The sequence below is a fragment of the Acanthochromis polyacanthus genome, chromosome 7 (genome assembly GCF_021347895.1).
Source record: "Acanthochromis polyacanthus isolate Apoly-LR-REF ecotype Palm Island chromosome 7, KAUST_Apoly_ChrSc, whole genome shotgun sequence".
NCBI classification, from domain to species: Eukaryota; Metazoa; Chordata; class Actinopteri; family Pomacentridae; genus Acanthochromis; species Acanthochromis polyacanthus.
In genome coordinates, this window is record NC_067119.1 from 24,471,255 (window position 1) to 24,495,790 (window position 24,536).

The 24,536-nt window shown below is 41.9% G+C and overlaps 4 protein-coding genes across 10 annotated transcripts in view; 2 read left to right on the forward strand and 2 right to left on the reverse strand.

Annotated features, from left to right (window-relative positions):
- Positions 1 to 531: 531 nt before the first annotated feature.
- On the forward strand, positions 532 to 4,438 carry lysmd3 (LysM, putative peptidoglycan-binding, domain containing 3). Its single transcript, XM_022200875.2, has 3 exons — positions 532 to 692; positions 1,995 to 2,267; positions 2,730 to 4,438. The coding sequence occupies exons 2-3, from the start codon at positions 2,004 to 2,006 to the stop codon at positions 3,435 to 3,437; spliced, it is 972 nt and encodes a 323-aa protein (XP_022056567.2). The 5' UTR covers positions 532 to 692; positions 1,995 to 2,003; the 3' UTR covers positions 3,438 to 4,438.
- Positions 4,276 to 8,287, reverse strand: polr3g (polymerase (RNA) III (DNA directed) polypeptide G). 2 transcript variants are annotated; one of them, XM_022200877.2, is made up of 8 exons: positions 7,906 to 8,287; positions 7,603 to 7,734; positions 6,023 to 6,152; positions 5,483 to 5,548; positions 5,345 to 5,404; positions 5,201 to 5,265; positions 4,869 to 4,991; positions 4,276 to 4,744 (listed from the first exon to the last, which is right to left on the reverse strand). In XM_022200877.2, the coding sequence occupies exons 2-8, from the start codon at positions 7,711 to 7,713 to the stop codon at positions 4,655 to 4,657; spliced, it is 645 nt and encodes a 214-aa protein (XP_022056569.1). In that variant the 5' UTR covers positions 7,714 to 7,734; positions 7,906 to 8,287; the 3' UTR covers positions 4,276 to 4,654. The 2 variants fall into 2 exon arrangements, with proteins under 2 accessions (XP_022056569.1, XP_051806735.1); XM_051950775.1 differs by having other exon boundaries at positions 7,603 to 8,287.
- A 30-nt stretch (positions 8,288 to 8,317) lies between these two features.
- mblac2 (metallo-beta-lactamase domain containing 2) lies at positions 8,318 to 11,506 on the forward strand. Its single transcript, XM_022200876.2, has 3 exons — positions 8,318 to 8,886; positions 10,183 to 10,397; positions 10,769 to 11,506. The coding sequence occupies exons 1-3, from the start codon at positions 8,445 to 8,447 to the stop codon at positions 10,940 to 10,942; spliced, it is 831 nt and encodes a 276-aa protein (XP_022056568.1). The 5' UTR covers positions 8,318 to 8,444; the 3' UTR covers positions 10,943 to 11,506.
- A 446-nt stretch (positions 11,507 to 11,952) lies between these two features.
- rtkna (rhotekin a) overlaps positions 11,953 to 24,536 on the reverse strand; it is a 56,059-nt gene continuing 43,475 nt past the window's right edge. For 3 of the 6 annotated variants that reach the window (XM_022200870.2, XM_022200872.2, XM_022200873.2), the window contains exons 2-11: positions 21,859 to 22,120; positions 21,203 to 21,256; positions 19,395 to 19,512; positions 18,562 to 18,786; positions 18,315 to 18,409; positions 17,633 to 17,739; positions 17,344 to 17,475; positions 16,116 to 16,281; positions 15,851 to 15,955; positions 11,953 to 14,445 (exon numbers count right to left, since the gene is read on the reverse strand). In XM_022200870.2, the coding sequence (XP_022056562.1) occupies positions 13,730 to 14,445; positions 15,851 to 15,955; positions 16,116 to 16,281; positions 17,344 to 17,475; positions 17,633 to 17,739; positions 18,315 to 18,409; positions 18,562 to 18,786; positions 19,395 to 19,512; positions 21,203 to 21,256; positions 21,859 to 22,120 (1,980 nt within the window). In that variant the 3' untranslated portion in view covers positions 11,953 to 13,729. Of the gene's footprint in view, positions 14,446 to 15,096; positions 15,198 to 15,850; positions 15,956 to 16,115; positions 16,282 to 17,343; positions 17,476 to 17,632; positions 17,740 to 18,314; positions 18,410 to 18,561; positions 18,787 to 19,394; positions 19,513 to 21,202; positions 21,257 to 21,858; positions 22,121 to 24,536 lie in introns of those variants that run through there. The other 3 variants (XM_022200874.2, XM_022200871.2, XM_051950773.1) reach the window with 3 other exon arrangements.

Genomic DNA, 24,536 nt, shown 5'->3' on the forward strand with positions numbered 1-24,536 from the left:
GGTTTAATTATTCGTAAAAATTTGAGTACACTTAAGTTGCCTTGTTTCACTATTTTCCCCTCATTTATTTAATTTAATAATGTCATTTCACTAAATTTGCTTGTAAAATACTTCAAATAATATCTATTTATGATAATGTATTGTATAAATAAACTTTATTACTTTGTTTGTTTGTTTGTTTATTAATTTTTATTTAAATGAAAAAGCAAGACTCTGGTGTCAAAACATTTTGTATTTTTATTTCCAAGGCCGAAATTGGTTTAATCTGGTTTAGTTCTATAACACTAGCTAATACTGATATGAACACAGAAGTCTGAACAAAAACAAAAATAATGAACCGACACTGAGTTCTATACAAAACTGTGTTTGTTGTTCTGGTTCTGAAAAAGTAGTCTATGCAAATAAAAAAATACATTTTAAAAAAAGGAAGGATCGTAATAATAGAGACTGTAAGGCATTACCTGGACATTTGGCGCCACCTTGCGATCACAACCGGGCTCCCATGTTTGGGTTGTCAGTGGTAACGTCATTACGTAAGTATTTTGTTGACGTGGCGTCAGCGGTAGCTTTTCAGTAGCAGCAGCAGCTAGCTGCCAGGTAACATACCGACGGCAAGGTGAGCCCGAAGATAATCCTGTGGAAAACATGGACATTACTAAGGAGAACTAATTGAGCGGTGTTCACTTTTTCAGGTAAATTGAACTTCGTGAAAACGTATTCGTCAACTGTGGCCACTGACCAACTGAACAGTACAAAGCTCACTAACGTTAGCTACATCAATATGTGGACGCTAGTTAGCGCTAGCCTAGCCCGAGCATACAGACCTCAGTTTGCTAACTTTGGAGCTGAGCTGAACCTAACGTTTCTTGTTCAAGATAAACGTGACGGTTAACTGTAATTATTGGCAGTGACTTTGTTGCGTAAATAGACGTGTCTTCAAACTTGCGTAGTTATCTCTATTAGTCAGCTACTTCGACTGCACTCTTATGGGATGACAGACTGAACTGTAGCATTAGTATGTTGTCTTAAAATAGTTACTTAGATCAATAGTAGCTAACTCTGGATTTTAGAAACCACAACTCTTTCTAAGCGTGACTAGTTAATTACAACCTTGTGTGTTTAAGACTGAAGATGATTATGAGTGTGCTTAGGGATAACGCCTGACAGTGATAGCTGCACTTTCGATAGCCAACATCATCACAGTCTCCCTAGGAAATCTGTCAGTCAGCTTTCTTTTCCTTGTAATAGCTGCGCCACAACTGTGACAGGGGATTACCAGGAATGGCTGTATGATAAGATAACGCTAAACGTTCCTGGGTGGTGTTCCCATGGCTGAACAAAGAATGCAGAGATGTTAGTAAATATAGTACTTTGACATCTAGATGAGTGACCGTACTGATCGAACTGTAAGAGGCACAGTTTGATGGTAACTGCAACTTCAATCTTCAGCACTGTCAGAAAAATGTTTTCCTTTTGTTTTCAGTATGCTGAACTTCCTCATTGGATTTTCATAACATCTGCACCTGTTTATTGGTATTTTCAGAGGAAGAAATGTTTATTTTAGTCTTATACATTGGTGTGTGTGGACCAAAATTAATTCATATTTTGTTGATATCTCTGTAGTTTATTATGCTAGGCAATAAATCTCTCCAAGGGAATTCAGTGAAGAGTTTTCTGCCTCTGCTATTCACACAGTGGCATCATAGTCACCTGCATGTATGACTAAAACTTAGAAGTGTCACAATTACGTATGCCTCCACAAACAAATTAATGTGTTGTGTGAACCTGTCATACAATGTTCCCCATTGGTTTCAAGCTATACACCCTGATAAATTAGCCCATGTCTTTGATTAACCTTTGTGAAACAGGTTATAAGTTGAAGCTACATTTTCAGTATCTGTGTGGGTAAAGTAGCCTTGCTGGTAGCGCAAAGACTGTGCTGTACAAGATCGGCATTTGGTAATCATACATATCTGTGTTTTGTCTCTATATAGTGAAGAAACATGTCCAGCAGAAGCCAGCACTATGGGTTCCAGACAGCCACCATGGTGCAGCCGGCCAATGGCGGTCATGCCTACCTGTTTGGAAACAATGGCTCGGAGAATGACCTGTCAGAAGAGGATGCAGAAAGCTATGAGCTTCGGCCACGTGGCAGAGAGAGGCTGCGGAGGAGCACATCCAGAGAGAGGATGGACATTATCTACCTGACCAGAGATATCCAGGAGGGGGACACCCTGAACAGCATTGCCCTGCAGTACCATTGTTCAGTATGTCTTTGCTGAGATTCCTAATTCAAAAGAACCCCTAATTGTTATGTGCACTCAAACCATGCCATGCTGAATGTATAACTGTTGCCAAGGAATGACTTCTCTGTATCATTGATACTTTGATTCAAAACAAGGGCACTCTGCATGTCTATATAATGAGACAATAAGACAGATTTTGCATTTTCAAAAGTCAGTCAATGTGAAGAAGTCGATTTGAAAGTTTTGATCTACTATTGATATCTTACAATTTATGTAGACACTTTGTGAAAGAGATTTCATGAAGTCTATACAGTGTTGGCTATAATTAGTGTGTTATATGCATTTGAAAAAGGCCCCACTGTAATTTAGTGGTTGACTCAGAATCTAGAATATTCAGTAGGCATTTAATTTTCCAGTATTTTGGAAGACTGTGCAGTTTGTAAGCAGTTAATTAAATTCATCTTCCTTCTGTTTGCTTTGTAGGTGGCTGACATAAAGCGTGCCAACAACCTCTTGACAGAGCAGGACTTCTTTGCGCTGCGTTCAGTTAAGATTCCCGTGAGGCGCTTCAGTGTCCTCACTGAGACTCATACCACTGGTCCTCTCAAATCTGCCTCCCCCACCTCTCCCACAGGAGCAAGACGCCTGCCTCAGATCTCACCTGTTACATCTCTCCCTACCGAGTCCTCCACGGACTCTTGTTCTTCTACGGACAGCGTGGAAGGATTCCTCCTGGAGAAGGACAAGGACATTGAGCGGCTGGTGAAATCCACAGGACCGTCTCGGAATAGTCTCAACGAGGTTGTGTCCTCCCTAACATTGCAGCAACAGCAGCCACTGCTAGGAGAAGTTGAGTATAAGCCAGCACAGAGGAAGGACCCTTATTATGGGGCAGACTGGGGCATGAGATGGTGGACGGCTGTTGCCATCATGCTGGTTGTTGGCATTGTCACGCCTGTGTTTTATCTGCTGTACTATGAGGTTCTTGTGAAAGCTGACGTCAGCCATCATAATCCTCCACAAGGTCATGGTGACATTCATAAAAATTTGGATGGCAATGCTGTGGAAACTCACATTATAGGAGACAATCCTGCTGGAGGTGGACCTGAACACGTGATTAAAGGAAACCCACAAGGACCTGTTACGGACAAAGCAGGAGGGGGTAAAGATGGAGGCCCTGACAAAACATAGCAGGGGATCATACATTTACATACTGTACAAACTGTTGCTAACTCAGAGACTTAATAAAGCTTGATGGATGTCCCCATTAATTACTACAACACAGTACGTCAGTGCAATCTTTCAAACTGGGATGTGGTGGGTACAGACATTTTAAAAGAACTGGGAGACCAGGGATACGGGTGAGGCCAGTTATTCCACATGGTTGTCCTTTTACATTTACATGCTTTTCAACAAGAAGTGTTAAAGGACTTAAAGTGGGTCCAACTCTCTCCCAGATTTGTCTGTTTTAACTGACAAACATTAGGCTAGGTTGAACTTTTTCAAAATGTATGAATTTCGGAGTTGTCATTAACATTTCCAGCAGGAATTAGGTGATGCTTTGTCCATTATCCATGCTGCTGAAGTTTCAGCTGCACACACAGACCAAGACGGATGCCAACACTAATGTGTCTCATTTGATTTAGTGGTGGATAAGTGACCACTTTCTTAGTGACTCATTTCCCCTGTGGATTTGCTTTAAATTGATTTTTACTCATTTTGGACTAGCTGTATTTTTTGCCATATTAGTAATAGTTTATTTTTCAACAATATTTGTTGGAAAAGTAAGATTGCTGCCATAGTGTTTAATTAGAATTAATTTATTTCAAGCTTGAGCAATAGTTTTTGCTTCCAATATCAGTATTGGTTACCAGTTAAATGATGTTTATGATTTTCAAGTTGCTTGAATCTGTCCTTGCTTTAGCATGCCTGGAGAGAACTGCATTTTTTTTGTAAAAACAAAACAAAAACCTCGAAGAGCATGGTGAGGAATGTGGGAGATGCACAGTATTCTCACTCATACTTGTAATTATGTGAACTTTTAGACTTTGGTATATAGCCCTTTTATTTTATCACTGTGTTCACTTGATATTTTATGACAAAGCATTACATGTTGTTGACAGTATGTGCCTTTCAACCTGTGGAATCTGTCTACAGGCTGAAGAATAAATAAATCTATTTTGAATAAATTATTGCCAGTGTGCACATAGATTTGCATTTCTTATTTACATTTTTTAAACAGAACTCACTTCTCAGATCACACAAAATAAAACAAACAAAGGCTCTCTCTTTCAAACAGTACTCCCAATGTATCTACAATAGTTAACCAACAGAAAAAAAACCACACAATGGTGGTTTAATTCCACAGTGCGCGCTCGCTTGAGTTTCAACGGCTGAGTCGCATTGTCTCAGTATGTTGCTTCACCGTCCATATTGTCATCACTGTCTGCAGCAAAATCTTCGCCATTGTCGAAATAACTGTCAATGTAGTCGTTTTCCTGCACAGAAACAAAGGAAACATGATTCCTTTGTAGTACAACATCAGGTCTGGTCAAATGCTGACAATAAGATTTTCAACAGATTTGGGAAAAACAGCTTTCAGGTTCTAATTTGCAAACTAACCTCTTCAATATCCTCTTCATCATACTCTTCTGCTTCAACTTCCTCTTCTTCCTCATTCCCAGGTTTCTTTTCAGTCTCATCATCCGATTTTTCAGGGTTTCTGTCATCATTCTTTGCCAGTGCCTGAAACATTAACATTCAACTATTATTGGAGAACATTTGCCAGCTCAGACAGACATGCACGTTTTTTTTTTTTGAAAAGCTCATATACTTTACAGCAGATTGCTGCTTTTAAACTGGGTACGCTATGGTATAAGACATTATGGATAAATTAACAGTACATGTAATACTCATTGGCTGAACATGGAGCAATAAAGTGAAGAGAAGCTTACATCTAATTTGCTCAGCATGGCTTCTGTCTCTTTGCGCGATATCTTCACTGGTTTCTTCTTGGTGCCTGTTGCATTTAAGCATTTTGTCTTTATTCATGTAGTCACAAACTGAAATCTCTTTAAATAAATAATGCGATTACATACCAGCTTTTGCACGAGGTTTTTTAGTTTGTGGCATCAATTCTTTTGGAAAGAGGTTCCAGTCTAAAATTAAGAATAGTATTCACATCATTTTTCCCCCTTAGTTTGCTCCAATTCCATGACAACATTTTGTCCAAATACCTGGAGTCCAGTCTTCATCCTCAATCTGACTTTTCTTCAGGTATCTCTCAGTGTATCGCTCCACTTCTGTTTCGTGTAAACAAGAGCAAGCTCTGACTCAGTACACTCTAAACAACTGGCTCACTTCACATTCAGAAGTTAATCAAAATCCAGCACACAATCACTACACAATCATGTGCCAGTCACAAGCAAAAATAATCAGCTGGTATAAACACGCTCTGTGACATTCGATTCATTTGACAAAATACAACATCCTGAAAAACATATTTCTACTACTTGCTATACACAGATTTAGCTCATTGAAGAGCAAGAAAACTGTGAAAGCTCTGTAAAGCCAGACTAAAGGAATTGTATTAGAGGAGGCAGCGGCTGTAACTCAGTATTCTACCATGAATCTGCTGCTCTCTGTTTTCTAGATACGACCCCAATTAAACATCTCCGTTCCTAAAAGCTGCATTATCTTCCCTCACAGCAGCCTACAGCATTGATGTAGCATTTCTATCAGATGTCAGGTTTCTAATGCACTACTCTCATCCTCACCTGATTTATTGGACTGAGGCTTGATGTTGTGCGGCAGCTGCTGCATTGTTCCTCTCATCTCCTGTTTTAAGGCCAGCATGTAGTCCTCATCTTCACCAGCTTTCAGCGGAACTGGTTTAAAGTCTGTGCTCTGGAGAAGCACAGATAACGTAATGGTAATAACTACACTTCTTTTTCGTAGGTGCATTTGTTCGGCTGTGATCAACACTAAGGACTAACAGACTACTTTTGGGTTTTTACTGAAATGCAATTACATCTGTTGATTTTAATGAAATGCTATATAGTAAAATAACACACTATGAAATTGCACCTAACTGATTCTGGCAATCAAAACACAAACCAATTTGGATTCCAGCCTGCCAAGTGAAGGTGTACAACCTTTTTGGCTTAAAGAATCGATAACCACCTCAAAACACCGAGCCCTCAATAAAAGACACAAATTAAAATTGAAAAGCAGTTGTCAGGAGGACTTGTACCACAAGCAAACTCTTGCTCAGTGGAAGAAAACTGAAGTTCTTCCCTTGATAAACATACTGTACATTATACAGCCACTCCAAATGTTGTATAAATAAGAACTGCACACAGAACATTCCGGTAGAATCCAAGTGAGGTAAATAAACCCCTGAGGGTCTTAAAAGCCCCCATGTGTATGAATTTCTGCCGAGCTGCTTTAAGAAATTACAAACAAAAAAAAGTCTAGCACGTGACTACAAAACCATACATTTTTCCTTTTTGCACCTTATATGCTGCTCTGTGCAAAAAATAACAGATGCACAACTGATAGATTGTCGGTTCTGCGAAGATAGTCTATGAAAAGGCACTGAACTTAAACAGGCATATTAAGATGACCACGAAGAAGTCTTTTTTTGTTTGCTCATTATCGAGTCATGAACTACTGAGTTTAGTCTGTATCATCTCAGGCAATGAATCAGGTCTGCACCTTGGGGTTTTTTGTGTTAAGTTACCAGCTTAGAGACTAAGTAATGGTGTGCTCACTATAAATAAGTAATGGGACATTTAAAGAAAAGTAATTACTCTTAACCAGATTGTTTCAGTTTTATTTTTTAATTATTTTGAAGTCAGGTTACTGTGAACCTTTGGCTTGTGGTTGTGTTTGTTTTGTTTATGCACATTTTCCACACATTTGGGGTTTAATTAAAGCGGGATTGTTTTAGTTTGACTGTTTCTAGTGCAGTTATTTATTTAAATGGTAAATACAATAGTTTGTTCTTCATTATAATGAATAATTTGGCTTAGAAACTAAAGTTGCTATGGAGATCCAAGAGCTAAAGAGAGTCGAGTGAGATTTATCAAAGGAGAATATGCATGTCAAAACAACTCAGGGCCCTTTCCTATATAAAATAGGGATAGGTGGGCTACATTTTATTTAGGTTTGATCAAAATACAAAGCACAGTTCTATGCATTTAATGGCTTGAATTGTACTATTTCAGAGTTTTGTGCACTTTGATGGCTTAAAGGTTAAGTTAATATACTGGAAAATGATATGTCATCGTAGCTGAGTATTTGTATTTGTATGTGTGTGTGTGTGTGTGTGTGTGTGTGTGTGTGTGGTACTTACTGGAAACAGAGGACTGGGCCCCACCCTGGCTTCTGGCATGCTGCCCCTGCCGATGCCCAGAGCCTCGATGTTGAAGGTGAAGGCTGCTACTCCTCGGCCTTTGCCGGCCATGTCCGCAGGCCTCCTCTCTACCTGCAACACACCGTCCACATGTGCCCACTTCACTTCACTGCCAAACACGTGTTGGCACAAGTTCATATACTACAGCTGCAGCCACTTATCGCTTTCAGTGTGAACTAATATACACAGAAATACCCAATAACCAGTGACACGGCTACACATACAGAAAGTTAAGATACTCACTAGAAGACTAAATTGCTCCTAATGTGGACACGTACAATCCTAGAAGTCTGACTAGTTCAGGGCTAAACATGTAGCCGTCACGGAATCTCCATGTTTTCGAGTTTACTTGTCGTTAATATTCAGCTGACCACTTTAATCTGTCTTTCGGCAAGTAAACTAACTCCTAAAATAACATAAAACACAGCTAGACCTCATTGAGATTTAAACAGCTTTGCTAACACCGGCTTGGAAACCACCACACACACACACTACAGTCAGCATGCGTAAATGTGCCTTTAACTTACCCCGCCCCCACGTGACGCTAAGGAAGGCGTGGCTAATTTACGGCCAATCACATCCCAATTTTCTCTGCCGTCATTCGTCAGTTCGCCCAATCAGTGCCCCCGTCTCTGACAAGGGTGTGTCGGCGGCCACCATCAGATTCACTTCAATGAAAACATATCACCTCCTGCTAGAAGGCCAGCAGCTATACCTCTGTGGAAACCCACCTGACAGCAGGACACCAGCTGCAGCGCACCTCGACCAGCGCATGAACTGGGATGTCTGCAGCCGACTGGTACGCTCACAAGTCGCTCGGAGACGGACTCTTCTGGATCCAGGAGCGATTCTACCAGTCGGAGAACCGGGCTAACATCTGGCTGCTCCGCGGCTCGCACCAGGACGTGGTGATCGACACGGGACTGGGCTTGAGGAGCTTACCGGACTACATCGACGGCAATGGGCTGCTGGGCAAAGACCCGCAGAGGAAGAACCCACTGCTGGCCATCGCCACCCACGCCCACTTCGACCACTCGGGTGGGCTGCATCAGTTCCAACAGGTGGGCGTCCACAGCGCGGAGGTCGATGCCCTGGCCAACGGAGACAACTTCGAGACGGTCACCTGGCTCAGCGACAGGGAGATAGCCGAGGCTCCCAGCCCCGGATGGAGGGCCAGACACTACAAAGTGAAGGCAGTGCAGCCCACTCACATCCTGCAGGAGGGTAGGTAGGAGAGACAGCCTCTGCAGATAGGATTTATGGTATGGGGAGTGGATCTGTGATCAAACACAGATCTGAAAGCACTTACCCAGGGATAAGCATCATGCTCGATACTGTAATGGTTTTAATGGGCGCGTCGAGCTCAGTAGCTGTGATTTGGACATGAAGCGCCTGACAGAGTCGTTTCTCTGCTCACAGGAACGAATTTGGCTGAAGACCAAAAAATGACTAAATGAATACACCCACAACCTATGGGGGAGACAATGGGTGTTATTTTTAACCAGTTTCCTCATGGATGGTGCTCCGAGCTTATATCATATAGGATGCCGCATTTGCTTGTCTATAAGAGGTTAGGGTTAGTGCTTGTACAGGTCTAAATGTCTCCTTACATAACATGACATGGACTCTGTAAGGAGTGCTAAGGCAACCCACCTTCAGCAGACTGCCATTTGTGAGACATTGTTTGACAAGGGAAAAATATGTTTTCATTTGTAGCTGCTGTGCTCATTTTTCCTCTATATCTGCAGAGCTGTTCTATTTTAAGCCGGCGTGCTGATGACTTTGATGGATTCTGTTACTTTCAAGAAATAAAGAAGAGCATGCAGAGTGCAGGCATGCTCTTACTGAAAGCATCCCATAAATTAGTAATACTACAGTGCACCCCACTGTTCTGTGAGAAAATGCACAACTTAATCAGCTGACCTGGAATATTTTGTACTGCCTCGTGTACAGATTACAGTGGATCGATTTCAAGGGTCAGCATGTTGTGAGCTGAATTAAAGCACGAAACAAATCTGAATTTGATCGTGGACAAACTGGCCGTACAGTTTAAAAGCACGCATCACTACTTTTCTCGAAATTGCATCATCTTTGCCAGCTGTCTAAGTCTAGTAATAGTTGTTGCACCAAGTCTTTATTGCAAATACCGCTGCATCTGTCTTTTGGCTGTTGGAGTGGAGTTTAATCTGTTGGCCTCTCTGGTATTCTTGCAGTGTAATTTCTCCTCTGTCAGTCAATACACCGACTTGTTCTGCTGTGTCAGAGCCTCTGCTGCAGTGCAGTTGGAATATCTCATTGCTTAGTGTTTCAGCTTCATCATTTTGTGCAACTCATAGCTGATCTGGACTAAATCAGCGACATACGGAATATTACAGTATGATTCCAATAAGCCAAATTATGAAGAGTGGTTCATCTGGATTCCAGTCTGTGAATTTGTTGCACACTTCATATCATGTTGGTATGTTTGAATGACTTTGAAAATATGGTGCCATCTCCCTCTCCCTCTCCTTTCTTGCCTAGGCGATGTCATCAACCTCGGCGACAGACAGCTGACAGTGCTTCACATGCCCGGTCACTCCCGGGGAAGCATTTGCCTCCATGACCGTGACAATAAGTTGCTCTTCAGTGGAGATGTTGTGTATGACGGCGCCATGATTGACTGGCTGCCCTACAGTCACGTCAGCGACTACATCAGCAGCTGTGAGCGTCTGGTCGGACTGGTGGACAGCGAACAGGTAACACTGGAACACAGTAGAGGGCAGTCTCATCATTTCAGCCCATAGTTCTGCTCTCTTTTTTTTTCAGATTAGTTGAGCTTTGATGCCACAAAACACCTTACGACATTATCAGAAAGATTTATAATGGAAATCTCACATTAGTATATTGAAATTTTGTGTGCTATTGCATGTACATTTAATACTTTTTCACTGCATCAGATGACTTCTGCAGTTTAAAAAGAACAGTATTTCAATAAAACATATAAAAAACAATAAGTCAATCCAGAATATTGCTACTTGGATATCTCACAACTAATAGTCAAGGAACACCTGAGGCATGTACTGTACATCATATAAGCGACTGAATGACCATAAAATCCATTTACCAGGTGGACCAAGTCCTCCCAGGACACTACAACACATTTGGGGCAAAGCGGCTTCATCGGATTGCAACCACATACATCAGCAGAGCTGAAACGTGCCCTGCAAAGTTCTCCACATTCGCCTGGAGTACCCTGGCTGGGGTGGCACTTCGGGCGTTCAATCCACGGAGTGCCTGCTAATGAGAGGGGTTCATGGGAGCTGGAGGAAGCACAAGTGCACAAAGAAAGATGTTTTAGTATGGAAGGCATTAACGAGGGCAAGGAGGGGAGATGACTTAATGTAACGCTGTACATTTACTCATGTAATCCAACAGAAACCATATAATTGCCAAACTTTATGTAAAATGCCCTGCATTGGGTTACATAAGTCAATAATCAGCTTCATGTCAAACATATAACATAAAGTATTTACAAGTGTGATTCTGTTATATACTGATTAATATGTATATGTTGGTCTCAATATCATTAGATGTATTGTTTTTATACTTTAAGCAGATGTGAAGTTACAATAGCACAATAATGGTACAACTCTGCATGACAAACAGAAAACAGGGAGCTTTGGGTTCTCCTCTCTGAGGCATTTGAAACAGAGTCATTATGGCCATAGCATTCCTCTATGCATATTACTACAATGCTCAGTGAAGACTCAGTGTCGACTACCTCCTATGTTTGTAAGAGTGCTTTGTACTATTGACTAATCTACAGCTTTGCTATCGAAACATTGACAATAAAGTCTCTGTTCTACCTGCTCTTCTTGATTCTTCTCCAGCATAGACGGATGCAGCCTCTAAATGGAATTGCTTGTTCAGTCGTTCACGTAGGAGTTGATCTCCCATGGGATTCGTTGCAGGAGAGAGAAAGAGATGCAGAACAGAAATGGATAGAATATGATCCATCACATGTTCAGTGTGCAGAGTACTTTAAGTGCTCTTCTGATCTGATGGAAATGCCTCCCACTGCATATGAAAGGTGTGCATGGTAATATGAGGTGCTAACACACATCTTTCTGTTACAGATTAGCTTTGGGTCTTTTATGGTCATGGAAAAATAAAATTCACGTTAGGGAATTATGCATTTTAGTCTTGCCACTGAATTATACAGATAAAAAAAACCCACAAGCATGTGACTTAAATTTTAGAGCAGTCAGTATTTCATTTGTACAAGACAAACATGAAAGAAACACAAGGGAGTTATTTGATAAAACATTTATTATAATTAATGTTATATTATTTAAACGAGATTTCCACATTTCTCGTCTTTTGTTCGCCTCCTAGGATGGCGCACATGCAGAACACAAAGCCTGCTAACACGGAAAACTCTGGCAAGGTTATAACATTCAATGTTATCTATTCGGAACAGTTAATGATCTGCACATCATCTGTTAACAACATGAGAATCAGGTATCAGTACAGCTGCATTTTTAAACAAAATAATGTAACAAAAGACAAAAAGAGGAGGTTTATTTGTTAACTTATAAAAATTAATTTACAGTAACAAATGCTGTTTTTCGAAGCATTTGACATATCTAAGTAAAAATGGTCGCTTGAGTTCCAAGAGGGCAACTGTTTCCAAAGACCACAATAAACAAAGACAGAAAAAAAGAGGCTGTACTGCACTGACAAGGGACACCGTTTCTCCTATAAGATTTGATCCTGTTTTCTTCTGATAGAGTTGGCTAAATGGCAACAAGTAACATAATTTATATTAAAAAAAAACAGCAGTGTAAATAAATTATTTAACTTCTGGTTGACTAGAGTGCCATATCAGTACTCAATTATATCGAAATATTTCCACAACCACCATAAAACCAATTCCAAGATGTCTTTCTGGGTTGCATAATAATAGTTTAGTGGCTGTTCTGTATTTTATTGGACTTTCTATAGGATCACTACACAATGAAAACCAACAATACTGCAAAGATGCTGTATAGCAGATTTTAGGTATGGCTTGGACTTTCAATAATACTTAAACTTTGGTTAATATCAGTTTATTCAGGATTTGTCCTATGTTAATGAGGATCTATTACCTGGATCTGACAGCAGCCTGTCAGGAGTGTGCAGATAAACATGTAAAAGTAAAGAGCAGAGCACAGAAATTTACCCTGAAGAGATCACAGTTGTAACCAGTACAGTAAGTATGAGCACTTGCATTAGGCTAAGCTTTCACCAGATTCACTGCTGAAATGACCTCAAGTAAGTCAAATCATGCATACAAACAAAACGGTGCATAGTCATTTTAGGAGACCCACAAAGATCAGGTATTGTGTGAATAGTCTGGTAAGTACAATGAAGCAGGTATCACAGTACAGGCAACAAACATCAACCCTTCCCTCCACACATAACAGTTTCTAACATTTGAAAACTTGTGACTTAATAAACCTTTGCTTATCTTGCATGTTCATTTTTGCCTCATGCTCACTGGCTTCCATAGCATAAACACCGCAAACCTTTGTAACATAACAGGAAACATCCAGTCAAAATAGGGCTAGTGCATTAACAGAGATGACCTTGAAAGGATATTTGAGTGGCTGATGCAGAGGACAAAATAAAACCTTTTCCAGTTTTAAAATTAGATTTCCAAAGACAGAGAGTAGGCTTAGTATGGCATGTATCTGAGCAAGTCTTTAGCTTCACTTTCTCCCAAGCAGCATGATCATCATTTCTCAAAGCAAGCAGAGTACCTTCCATTTAATTTAGTTCAAAATTGTGGCAACTCAGCAACTTACAGAGACTCCTGCAGTGATTGTCACTTGTCTTTTGTGTTAGAGGACATTCCAATTTGTCCCAGGAGGGGCTTCCATGATCCGTTCTCCACCAGGAGGCTGGCCAGAGGCATCCTCCTCGGGACTGTGCATGTAGCTTAGCAGATTTGCCTGAGTTTGGTTCACATGTGTTAAGCCTGTTAAACCACAGTTTAATAAGCACTGCTGCCTTTAGGCGAGCACAAAGCGTCTGTCAGGAAACAAGTTCACACCTGACTTTGGAGCCAGGTGCGAGGATCAAGTCTGGCCCTGAGGTTCCTGAGGCTGCGTCGAGCTGGGGAGGGCCTGGAGAAGGGGACTCCCTCAGATGACTCTGGGCTGTGGCTGCCCTCACTGTTGCTGGAGCTGTTGCTGGAGGTGGAGCTGGAGCAGGAGAGCGTGGTCTGTGTGCTGTGCTGTGTCCGAGGAGAACGAGAGGAGATGGGGAGAGGGGCGAGCAGCGACGAGGGAGGAGGCTGGCATGGGCACTGGAAGGCCCCTCCTCCTCCGTATCCCCTCCCTCGAAGGGTGCTGAGCTTAGCATCCAGCGATAGAGTGCGAGGCCTCAGGCGGGACGGGGAGGATGACAAGAGAGAGAAGTTTGAAGAAGGCTCAGGCCAGCCATGGTGGTGAGAGCAGGGACTGGTGCTACAGTGGCTGTCGCTGTCTGAGGTCAGACTGGCATCGGAGGACAGTAGACCCAGCTGTGGGCAGCGGTGAGGGCTGGCGGGACTCCGGGGCAGTCGATGAGGGGTGCAGGGGCTGTGGCCAGACAGGCGAGAAGTACAGTGACGAGTACGGCCAGCGCATTTGGCATTGTTCTCCTCAAACACAGACATCCAGGTGGGAGAGGTGCCCAGTTGGCTGCGGAGCTCCAGCTCCTGCATCCTCCGAGCCAAGATGTCCGACACAGTGCTGCTCAGGTCGTCAGATGACTCAATAACTGCAAGAAAGAAGCAGCAAAACTCCTCATTACACAGCTGTAGAATAGGCTTAGGACCAGTTGACCTGATTTAAATTTATCTTGGGGATTACATCGAAAATTTGGGATTCTTAGAAGAGGTAATGAAGTTATTACAGTTTCGAATATTCCTGAAGTGTTGATAACATGTAAATGCGAAATGTTGAAATATTCAAATCTCTCTGAAAGTATGGATCCTAAAGGAGTTTAAAGAAATGTTTGCATTTTACAAAATGTTACCTTCATACTCAAGCTGTGAAATGGCATTTCAAAATGTATCCTTGAGTTTATGAACAGAAAAAAAAAATTGCAGACGCTAAGTTGTTAGATGTTTTATTACAAACCAAGGAGCCTCTGTCTCAGTCACCTCTTCAAGTCATGCACTGTAAATCCATGTGGAATAACAATAAGATAAAGACTTCAATCTGGGTGCATCTTAATGTTCCTTATTCATGGGGAAGGAACAAACCGATCTGGTCTTAACAATTTGCAGAATCAACAAACTATCATTGATTTAAAGCAGATCCCACATTTGCACGATTCCATCCAGGATGGATTGTTTATCCAATCCAGCCTCTTGGGATCGCAACATTTACCACAACATAGCTTATACAGAGCCCTACTCCTGTTACTTCACCTGTCGTTGTAATAGGACGAGAGCAGAGCACGAATCTCAGCAGACACAGCGTTATCCTGCAGCAGAAGACCCTCACAGGAGGGTGTGGCAAGAGGGGCTGCCAAGGGGGGGTAGGAAGAGGGAGGTTTGGCAAGTGTGAAGGGATGGAGTAGATAGGAAGTGCGCAACAGGTGGAATTTGGCATTTGCGTGTTTTGATGATCATGACAGAAAAAAAAATCGATAAGGGTTGATGCACGTTTATTAAATAAATGAATATAAAGGGGTGTTGAGAGAAAAAAAAAAGGTTCATTCATGGAAGAAGGTGTTTGAATAATTAAAATTAATGGTGAGAGTTGATGAAAAATGTGTTGATCATGAATAATATATTATCACACACAGAAATAAGGAAGGGAAAAACAGAAAATGCCACGGAGTGATGGATTCAGGACACACAGGGAAAATTGAAAAGGACAAAGGGGAACAGAGAAACAGAAGACGGAGAGTGAGTCAGCGTGTCAGCGATAAGACCCGTTCTATCTACAGAACATAGAAGAAAAGCAGAGTGTGAGTTTGAGATATCGCAGAGAAAAATGTAATTGTGACAGCATCCTTCATGCTCATGCGCCCAAGGAATTAAAACTACCCACAGTCACATGCGATGCAGCCACAGCGCTCTCTTTCCCTGTTTGATTTTTCCTGTATATTTAACAGCAACTAACTATGTTTTGGATTGCACAGTCACAGTAATATAATCAGCGAGATGTCTTACCCATTTCATGGTAAAGAGAGCCCTGTTTCGGTGTGACAGGAGCCGGTTTCCTTGGTGATGGAAGTTCAATTTTCATTAAGTCATCACAGCATTGCTTCCATTGGCCTGTGTATTGGAACAAAGTGTCACCTTCAACAAGCCAGTCAGCAGATAGAGAATATACAGCATTATGTGAGAGTGTTTTGAGCAGATTTTTGTAAAATATAGTGAGTGACTGAATGTAGTGGGCGTATATCACACACACACATACACACACAGCACTTACTCATATCATAGAAGTGTTGCCAAAAGGCCTCCATCCAGGAATGTGTGTCCTCGCGGCTGTCAGTGGTCAACGTGTGGGTGACCGCCTCCCCTCCGTACTGATTACTGATACAGATATTCTGAACTTTACTGTGAGGGTCTTTCTCTGATGCACGTATTCTGGTCTCCTGAAACACAGGTGCAACAGAAAGTACAACAATCTGCCACGATATGACAGTCAGAAATAAATGGCAGCACTCTTGAATGAACAAAATTATGTGCTGCAACAAGTGATCATTATGGTAATTGCAATTGTAAGTCCCCCCTGAAAATAAGTCCTCATTAATAAATCCACCAATTAGTCCTCTTCCAAATCATTTCCCTTCAGCAATTATCCGACAAAAGGAGCAGACTCCCAATTCCCACCTCTACATTCTACTCCAAATGCGTCTGTTTATGACCACTAGATGGTAGTGTTGTTCCACTCATTCATTTGTCACATTGCACACCATCTTTCTTCTTCTTCAGGACAGTCATGACACTGACTAACAAAGGATTATGCAGACCTGATCTGACCGAATTGGTTTTAGGTCAGCGGTTTGCTGAGGGTCAGAGGTCACAAAAGACTGAATGAGTCACTATGGAAAGAATGAAAAGCCCCGCAGGCATCAACTGGCAGACACAGATACAGGAAATAAGATGAGTGATGAGAATCTGACTGGAAGACTATTCTTCACTTCAGTGCCTGGAAAGATGAGCGGATGAGAGAATTATGATTCCTGATTGGATGGAGCTGACCACTGTGTGCTACTGTGTTTAGAAAGACTGAAGAAGATACTCGGTAGATTTAGTCTTTCTATCCAGCCATTTTTCAGTCCTGCTGAACATTTCCACAGTTGCATTTCAAAAGCTGAGGAGCACAATGTACTTTTCTACTCTTGACCTCTGAGCAGACCGACGGGGGCAGCTAAGGACTAAGTACCTTGCTCGAGGAAAGCTTGAGAATAGTTAGCAGGAAAAAAGCTAATTTCGTATTTAATTTTTTAAGGTTCATAACCTACCAGTTTACGTCAGATTCCAACTGGCAGCAATCCACAAGCTTAGTTTCTTACCACCTATTCTGCTGAAGCTGTAGGCGTTGCCAAAAAAAAACAACTACGCTTTCTGGAAGGTTGGCTCAACCTCAAAGAGGTTTATATTACATTTGAAATGTATTTTTTCCACTTTTTAAACAGGACTCCTTTGCTGACCTTGTTGATGCCAATGGTAAAAGCTGGCTCGATGTTCGCCTCCACGTCTTCTTGCCGGTGGTAACAGAAAAGGCTTGTTCCTTTTAGAACAGCGTATACTTTTGTCCAAGTCTGGGGGTCACCTCCACACTGCTGCCAGGTGAAGAAAAAGCAGCGTAAAAGAAACACAAGGAGAGACGACAACATGAGACGGAGGGAAGGCGGACAAATGCAAATAAATTTAAAAAAACTTATGAAACCCTGAGAGAAATGGCTCACATCACTGCTGCGTGCACATTCGTTAACTTACCTTAACTTTCAAACATCCGCTCATCATCTGTTGGGTCATACAGTGAGGCTGCGCTGCGAGGCGGCAGCACATGCTGCCATAGAGCGGCAGCCAGTACGAACACTCTTCTACAGGGAGAGAGGAGAAGGATGGAGAAAAACAAACACGATAAATAAATTAAAAAAAACACTCCCATATGACATTCAAAATTCACACACAAGCATGTACACTCATATGCATGCACACATACAGACACACACTTCATCCCCACGTCACACTGCCCCCCTTTAACACACAAAACAAGGCACTTGGGTGTAAAAGACTGGCAGCTGCAGGGAGCGTCATGAAGTGCTGCAATGAAACTTTACAGCAGGCTGAAGGCCCAATGAATAAAACACTAGGGGCTTGTCTGTCTGAGGGTCTGGGCCCTTGTTAGCCCACATCATTACAGCTTTACACAGCAGTCACCTCACTTGCACAACCTCTATTACTGTGACCTTGACAATGGCTGTCTGTCAGAGAACATGTGGAGGAGGGGGGAGGAGATGTACCATAAGCTGGGTAAGAGGAAATTATTAGAATGCAAAGCGAATACGTGAGACAGTGGCGAGTGAGGGAAGGACACAGAAATAGACAGATGGCTGATTTGGCAGAGAGAGCAGGAAGATGGGGAGGACACAGATTGATGGAGGCTGCCACTCACCGTTGCCTGAAATGGTGAGGTCATGCGTGCGAAAGCTGTCCTGGACGTGTGACAGCGACAGGGTGGTATGAGCTAAGAGGTGGTACTTAGGGCCCCTGTCAACACACAAGAAAGGAGGGAGGCATTCTATTTGGTGTTTAAATATGCATGTTTACAGTGAGAAATCATTTCCATAAATATGTTATTTCTTTCTCCAGTCTCCCTCTGTAGAAAATGAAAACTGGTTATTATTTCAAACTAAGCTTACGGTACAGAAGGAACCGGCAGCAGGAGGGGGGCTGCCCCTCCGTTGCTAACAGGACTACACGGTCCAGGCTCCATGGCGGCCCGGAGCTTCTTGCCCGCTGATCGCCCAAGTGAGGAGCTCAGCTTGCTGGCTAGTTTCCTCGGTGTGCTTCCTGCAGAGTAGTCGTCCTCTGAGCAGCAGCTGTACAGCTCAACACGCAGCTCAAAACCTGGACTGGCTTCGCTACTGTAAAAGAGGTACACACATGATGACTGTTATCATCAGTGACATTCAAAAGCAGTGGTGGAAACTGAGTGCATCTACTCAAGAAGTATACAATACAATTTTGATGTACTTATACTTTAGTAGTAGTAGTATTTCCAATGTATGATATACTTTTCTTGCTCAACATTTCAGGCTGAAATATTGTACTAACAATTCATTTTTACTTCAATTTCACATACAAAACACACAATTAGCTAGCATGATGCACTATTATAAAAAAAAGTCCTTGCATATTCACACTGTGAGCTCACCATGCAACAACAATTAATGAAGCTGAACTCGTCCTTCAACAAAACTAACAGGGGATTGTCTGCACTAACGCAAAGCTGTTTTTTAACAATGTTTAGGGGGGGGACCTTCAGGGCTCCATAATTTAATACTCTTGATAGACCCATTTAGCATAATGAATATGATTTATTTTTTATACATTTTTCTGATAATATGTTGCCAGTATGTTACACGCAAAAGACTATTTTTTACTAAGTTTTAGTTAATTTCCACCACTGCTCCGAAGTCCTTCGTGATCATTTCAGGTAACTGTTTGGTTGCAGGCCTGACAGGTGACTTACAATACGATGGTGTTGTCAAAGCAAATATCGGTGAGTGTCCGGTCCACTATCACCATGTCTGTGTCAAAGATCTCTCCTCCCAGCTGCAGCAGGCAGAACACTGCACACCGATGAAGCTCTAGAGAGGACAACAAGGAAGGTCAGAACAGACAGTGTGGACAGAGAGGGAAAAAAAAAAAATCTTTCACTTAAAAAAACTCATTTTCGGCTCCAAAATAGCATCACTTGGAACCTTGAAATTATGGGCTGTAACAAAGTGTCGAAGCCTTGGGCTAGGCAGGGCGTATGACCTGAGCAGATGAAGCTTGAAAGAAGATCAGCTCCTTCACCTGGCTGACAAGCACTTCTGCTGTTGTTCAATGCTTAGTCTCCCTATGAAGCACTGATATGGGTTTTGCTGTTAAAACTAAACTGCATCGGTATTTAATGTCGCAGTGGTCAATAAAAGCTGGGTAACGACAGCTCTTGTCTTCGATGCACATAGCAAATAAACTATATCATGAATACAAATTTCATGTAAAGCCATAAATCCTTGCGCTGAAGAGCGACATCCTATCCATATCCCTAACAACAATATATGTAAGAAATAACACCTTCAGTATCCGTGTTGCAATATAAATACAGTGACTGAACGGTTTATCTTTCTTTCCGTGTGTGTTTCTCTCCTACTGCACAATTCAGGTGCACATTTTGCCATTTCCCATAAAAATTCAAGGTTACATCTGACGCCGACACGGTCTGCTCCAACTTATGGGTTTTCCCGTCTCTGGCACATTGACACTTCATGTTTGAACTTATTATTCGATGTGTGAGCTCGACACTCTTGGCTAAAACATGAGTGGACAAGCGAGAAAGAAACGCACTTTACTCCTCCTTGCCTCCTGGGCTCAGTTTATGTCTGGGTGTGCTTAATGACCTTGACTAACAGCCTCATTAAGCTTTGTTAAGAGTCTTCTACCTGTCTCTTGAGTTCATTTGTATGCACAGGTCATGCAGATTAATTCCATTCAAGCTGCCAAGGGAGAGACTGAGCACTGAGACTATTATAATGACTACACAGGGGTTAACCCACATTGACTTTATCAAGAAGAGGTGGGATGGAAAATAGTCAACATAAAAATTAATATTGCGATATTTTCAGGGCGCCATTGAATTCTCAAATGCCATAAAGACATTTAAGCATGACCCAGTTTAGAGTAATATCCCACAGAACAAGACTAGGCTAGTTCCTTAAATGCACAACGGATTTCATTTGTTTTCTTTTACGGAGTGCCCTACTAATAATGACCCAGTTCGGTGCTTGCATGCTTCTGCTTCTCAGAGCCAAGAGGCAAAGCCAGCAAGACTGAACAGTGGGTCAGGTTGTGCTGCCAGGAGTTTATCATATTTGAAAAAACACACACACAATTCCTATAAAGTACACAGTTATCTGGTAAAGCTGCAACAGATCAGCTCCAGGTACTGCTATAGATGGTACACTCTGTGGTTTATCTGCACATTTCAGAGAGAATCTTATAGGTTAATGTATTTTTAAAATGTGTAACAAAAAGTCCACATTGCTTTTATTCACCCTGAAGCAAGTGATAAAAGGTGATTTCGGTTCTGCAGTCATGAGGAATCTCGCAACCACCACTGTGATTTCACAAAACTTTCACCCACATTCGACATCTCTAAACTAGCCATTTCACAACTGTGTGAAGCCACAGGCGGCTCTGCTCAGAAGCTGATCATTAATAAATCCTACAGGCATAAATCATTCATGAGCCATAAATGAATTCCTTCACACTCATACAGAGAGGACTCTTCACCTCCTTTGTTCTTGAAGTACTCTGTGTCTTTCCACATGAGAGGGATCCGGAGATCTGTAATAACAACAGACAGGAGATTAGACCACAAAAATGTTAATCACCATCGCTGTCGAACTGAAATGTGTGTTTGTCTCTTTGCTTGTACTGCTTTCAGTCTGGAAAAAGTATTCGCAGCTAATTACTGACTCTCTGTGTGTGTGTGTGGAGATGCTCTCCAGCTGGGTAAAACACAATACAGCAGTGCCCCCATGACACTCCACCCACAAACACACACATTATCGCTTTCACATCCCATTAATGTGCCTTCCTTCACCTTTATTGTGTTCTCAAACTTCATAAAATAACAGTAAAATTTGCTCCTATTGTTCGCCTCCTGAACTCTCTGTAGTGTGGTGAGCTGCAAGCCGTCATGTTCACTTTGATCCACAAAGAGACGAATGAAACATCCCCTATTAGGGCATCACAAGAGCAGCTCTGCATTAAATTATAACACTAAGAGGATGCAAATAGTCTCTCTGGTTCCCCCTTTTATTGCTCTTCCTAGCCAGAGTGCCAGCTTTTCTCAAATTCTTTCAAAAATACTAAAGATGACTGTCATCCTAGCCTCTCTCCAATCACACTCCTTTCAGAAATACAAATGTTTAATTGGTACTTGCCTGAGATGGCCACTTTTCCTTTGCATGGGAGTCTGTCGTCCATCGGCCCTGCATCCGATGATCTGCGTGTGACCTTCTGCATGACCTGCGCTTCCTTCATCCTCTGCAGCTCCGACATGTAGGCCATGATGCGAGTGCTGCAGGTCTGGAGGCTCTTTGCCGCCTCCAAAGCCTGGTCTCGTTGGGAGCAGGCGGCCAGCAGTTTGCAGGCTCCATCGCGCATCCGGATCTCATGGTCAATCTTCTTCTGAATGTCACTGTCCTGCAAGGAAAAAGAGAGGTGATGGAGAGAGAAAGAGGGGAAAACAGTGAGTGCAAGGACAGGGAGGTGCAAATGATGGGTGATGAAACATTTGAAAGAATCTTGTGCATCAAAAACTGAAGGAGGTATTTTTAGGGAAGTACAGGCTCTAATAGTCTTACTATCTGTTAGCGTTACTTTTGCATCAACATAGAGATTCAAACGGGTGTTTCTGGAAAAAATGAAGGGAAGAATAAGGAGATAACAACTAGAGAGTCTGCAGTGGATCACACATCTCTTGTGGATGCATTAGTGAAATGAGTCTCTGAAAGCACTATAAAGTCTGTGTTCATTGGTGTGAGTGTGTGTGTTTGTGTGTGTGGCCCTTTTGCCCTCATTCCCCGCTGCGTAGACATGTAGATGTTGAATCATTTAGCGCAAGCTTACTTACTCACCACATACACACACACAGAGGCAACAGCGCATCGCAAGTTTGAGAATAAAGAATGAATCTGTCAAACATTTAACATCTGCAACTCAAATGAGAAGCCGCAGACACACACGTGTTCGCATACACACTTAGCGATGTCTCTTTCCTCAAACAGAATTCTCAGAGGGGGGAAAAAAAAAAAACGAAGATACTATCAAACCAAATTTGACCTGGCTCATCTGGGGCAAGGAGGCCGCCTCTTCACTGATGCAGGAGTACACAGAATGTGGACATAAGCACACAGATTCACAAGTGCAAACACGCGTAGGTCTCACTCTGGTGATGCTGTCCAGAGTTTAAACAGATCTCTAAGCCCTACTTTCACTCTGTCAGCAGCACAATAACACTATCCATAAACTTGAACTGCAGACAGGGAGAGAAATGCTTAAGAAAGACGTGAGCGAGAGGGGGGAGAGAGAAAAAAAAGCTGTCCATGAATTAAACCAACCAAAAACTTCAGTGTGAGTGCCAAAGCTCTTTGTCAAACTACAACCTGTGTTAATTACTCATTTGCACATAAACCACTTAAATCTGGGACCTACTAATCAGCAAGGCAGTCTTTAAAGGAGTGGTTAACGAAATTAGGGAAATCTAATGTTTACTTGCCATTTTTCTTATGTGTTTTTAACGACTAAATGAACAAATGGCGTGCAACATCTGTCTGACTGCTGGAATATATGCATGCCAATGGCTGTGTGCGCGCTCATCCTCTCCAGTGATACATTAGCAAGCACACGCCCTCCTCACAAATAATCTCTAATGCTCCTCTTGTCCTTCTTCTCTCAGCCTGATGAATCCACATTCCCTTCCCCTGCTCCGATATTTCTCATTTATCGTCTCTCTCCCTCCGTCTGATTCTTATGAATTTTTTATTCTTTTCATTTAAGCTTTTATACATTCGCTGCTCATTTTCTTCCAGCTTCTCTCACACTCCATCCGTTCCACTTCACTGTCCTCAATCAGCTTTACTTTTTTCTCCTCCACACTTGCTTTCTCTTTCCTACCTGATTCTCTCCAAGCATGAGCCACTTTGTTCAACAGAGAACCAGTAGGAGAGGAATGAATTCGATTCCAACATAAAAGTCCACATTTGGACACAGTTGCTTACTTGGAAGCAGTGCATGACAAAATGGGATTTGTGTGTAATTCCTGATTAACCACCAACTTGATTCATAGGATGCGGCCGCAGTGTTTCTACAGGGTGGTCAGAGTTACAGTAGCAGCTGTAAATCACACACAGACCCAACTATTCTGTCTTTAAACCAAACTACCAAAACATTACAACATTTAACAATCTGCTGGCATGCATTATGACATGATATTAAGACTGGATAAAAGTGATTACTTTGACATTTCTCCTCAGAAATACTGTCAGAGAGAAGAATCATCAAGAGTCGACAGAGAATTAAGACTGAAGATAATGAGGATAATGATCAGTGTGGAGTCCTGTCCAATCTAAAATGGCTGGTAAACACAATGTAGCTACACGAAATGAGCCTGTCATTAAATAAACACATTCGCTAACTGAAAAGCAATTACCGTGCTCTTGACTGCGAAAGAAAGGAAACCGAATTACAGCAGCAGCATAAACATGGATAGCTTTTAACTACGGGATGACTGTGAGGTGCAAGTGGAGAATTGAATTTTAAAGGTCAAGTGTTTGTTTATAAAAGTTGATGAGCTTTTCTTTCATCACAAGTGTCTCTTATTTTGAAAAGAAAATGAGTAATTTCAAACGAGAGAGAAAAAGAGAAGCGAGCAAACATTCATATTATTGATTGTGATCCAGTGGATGTGTAACTGATAGTTCTGAGGATTAATGGGACACATTTCATTGGGTTTTGACATGTTCTAGATGAAGCGAGTGGGAAAATCATTAGTTGTAATTGACAACCATAAACAGAAAGAAAGGAGAAAAACCGACTGAGAATACAGAGGGAAATGAGA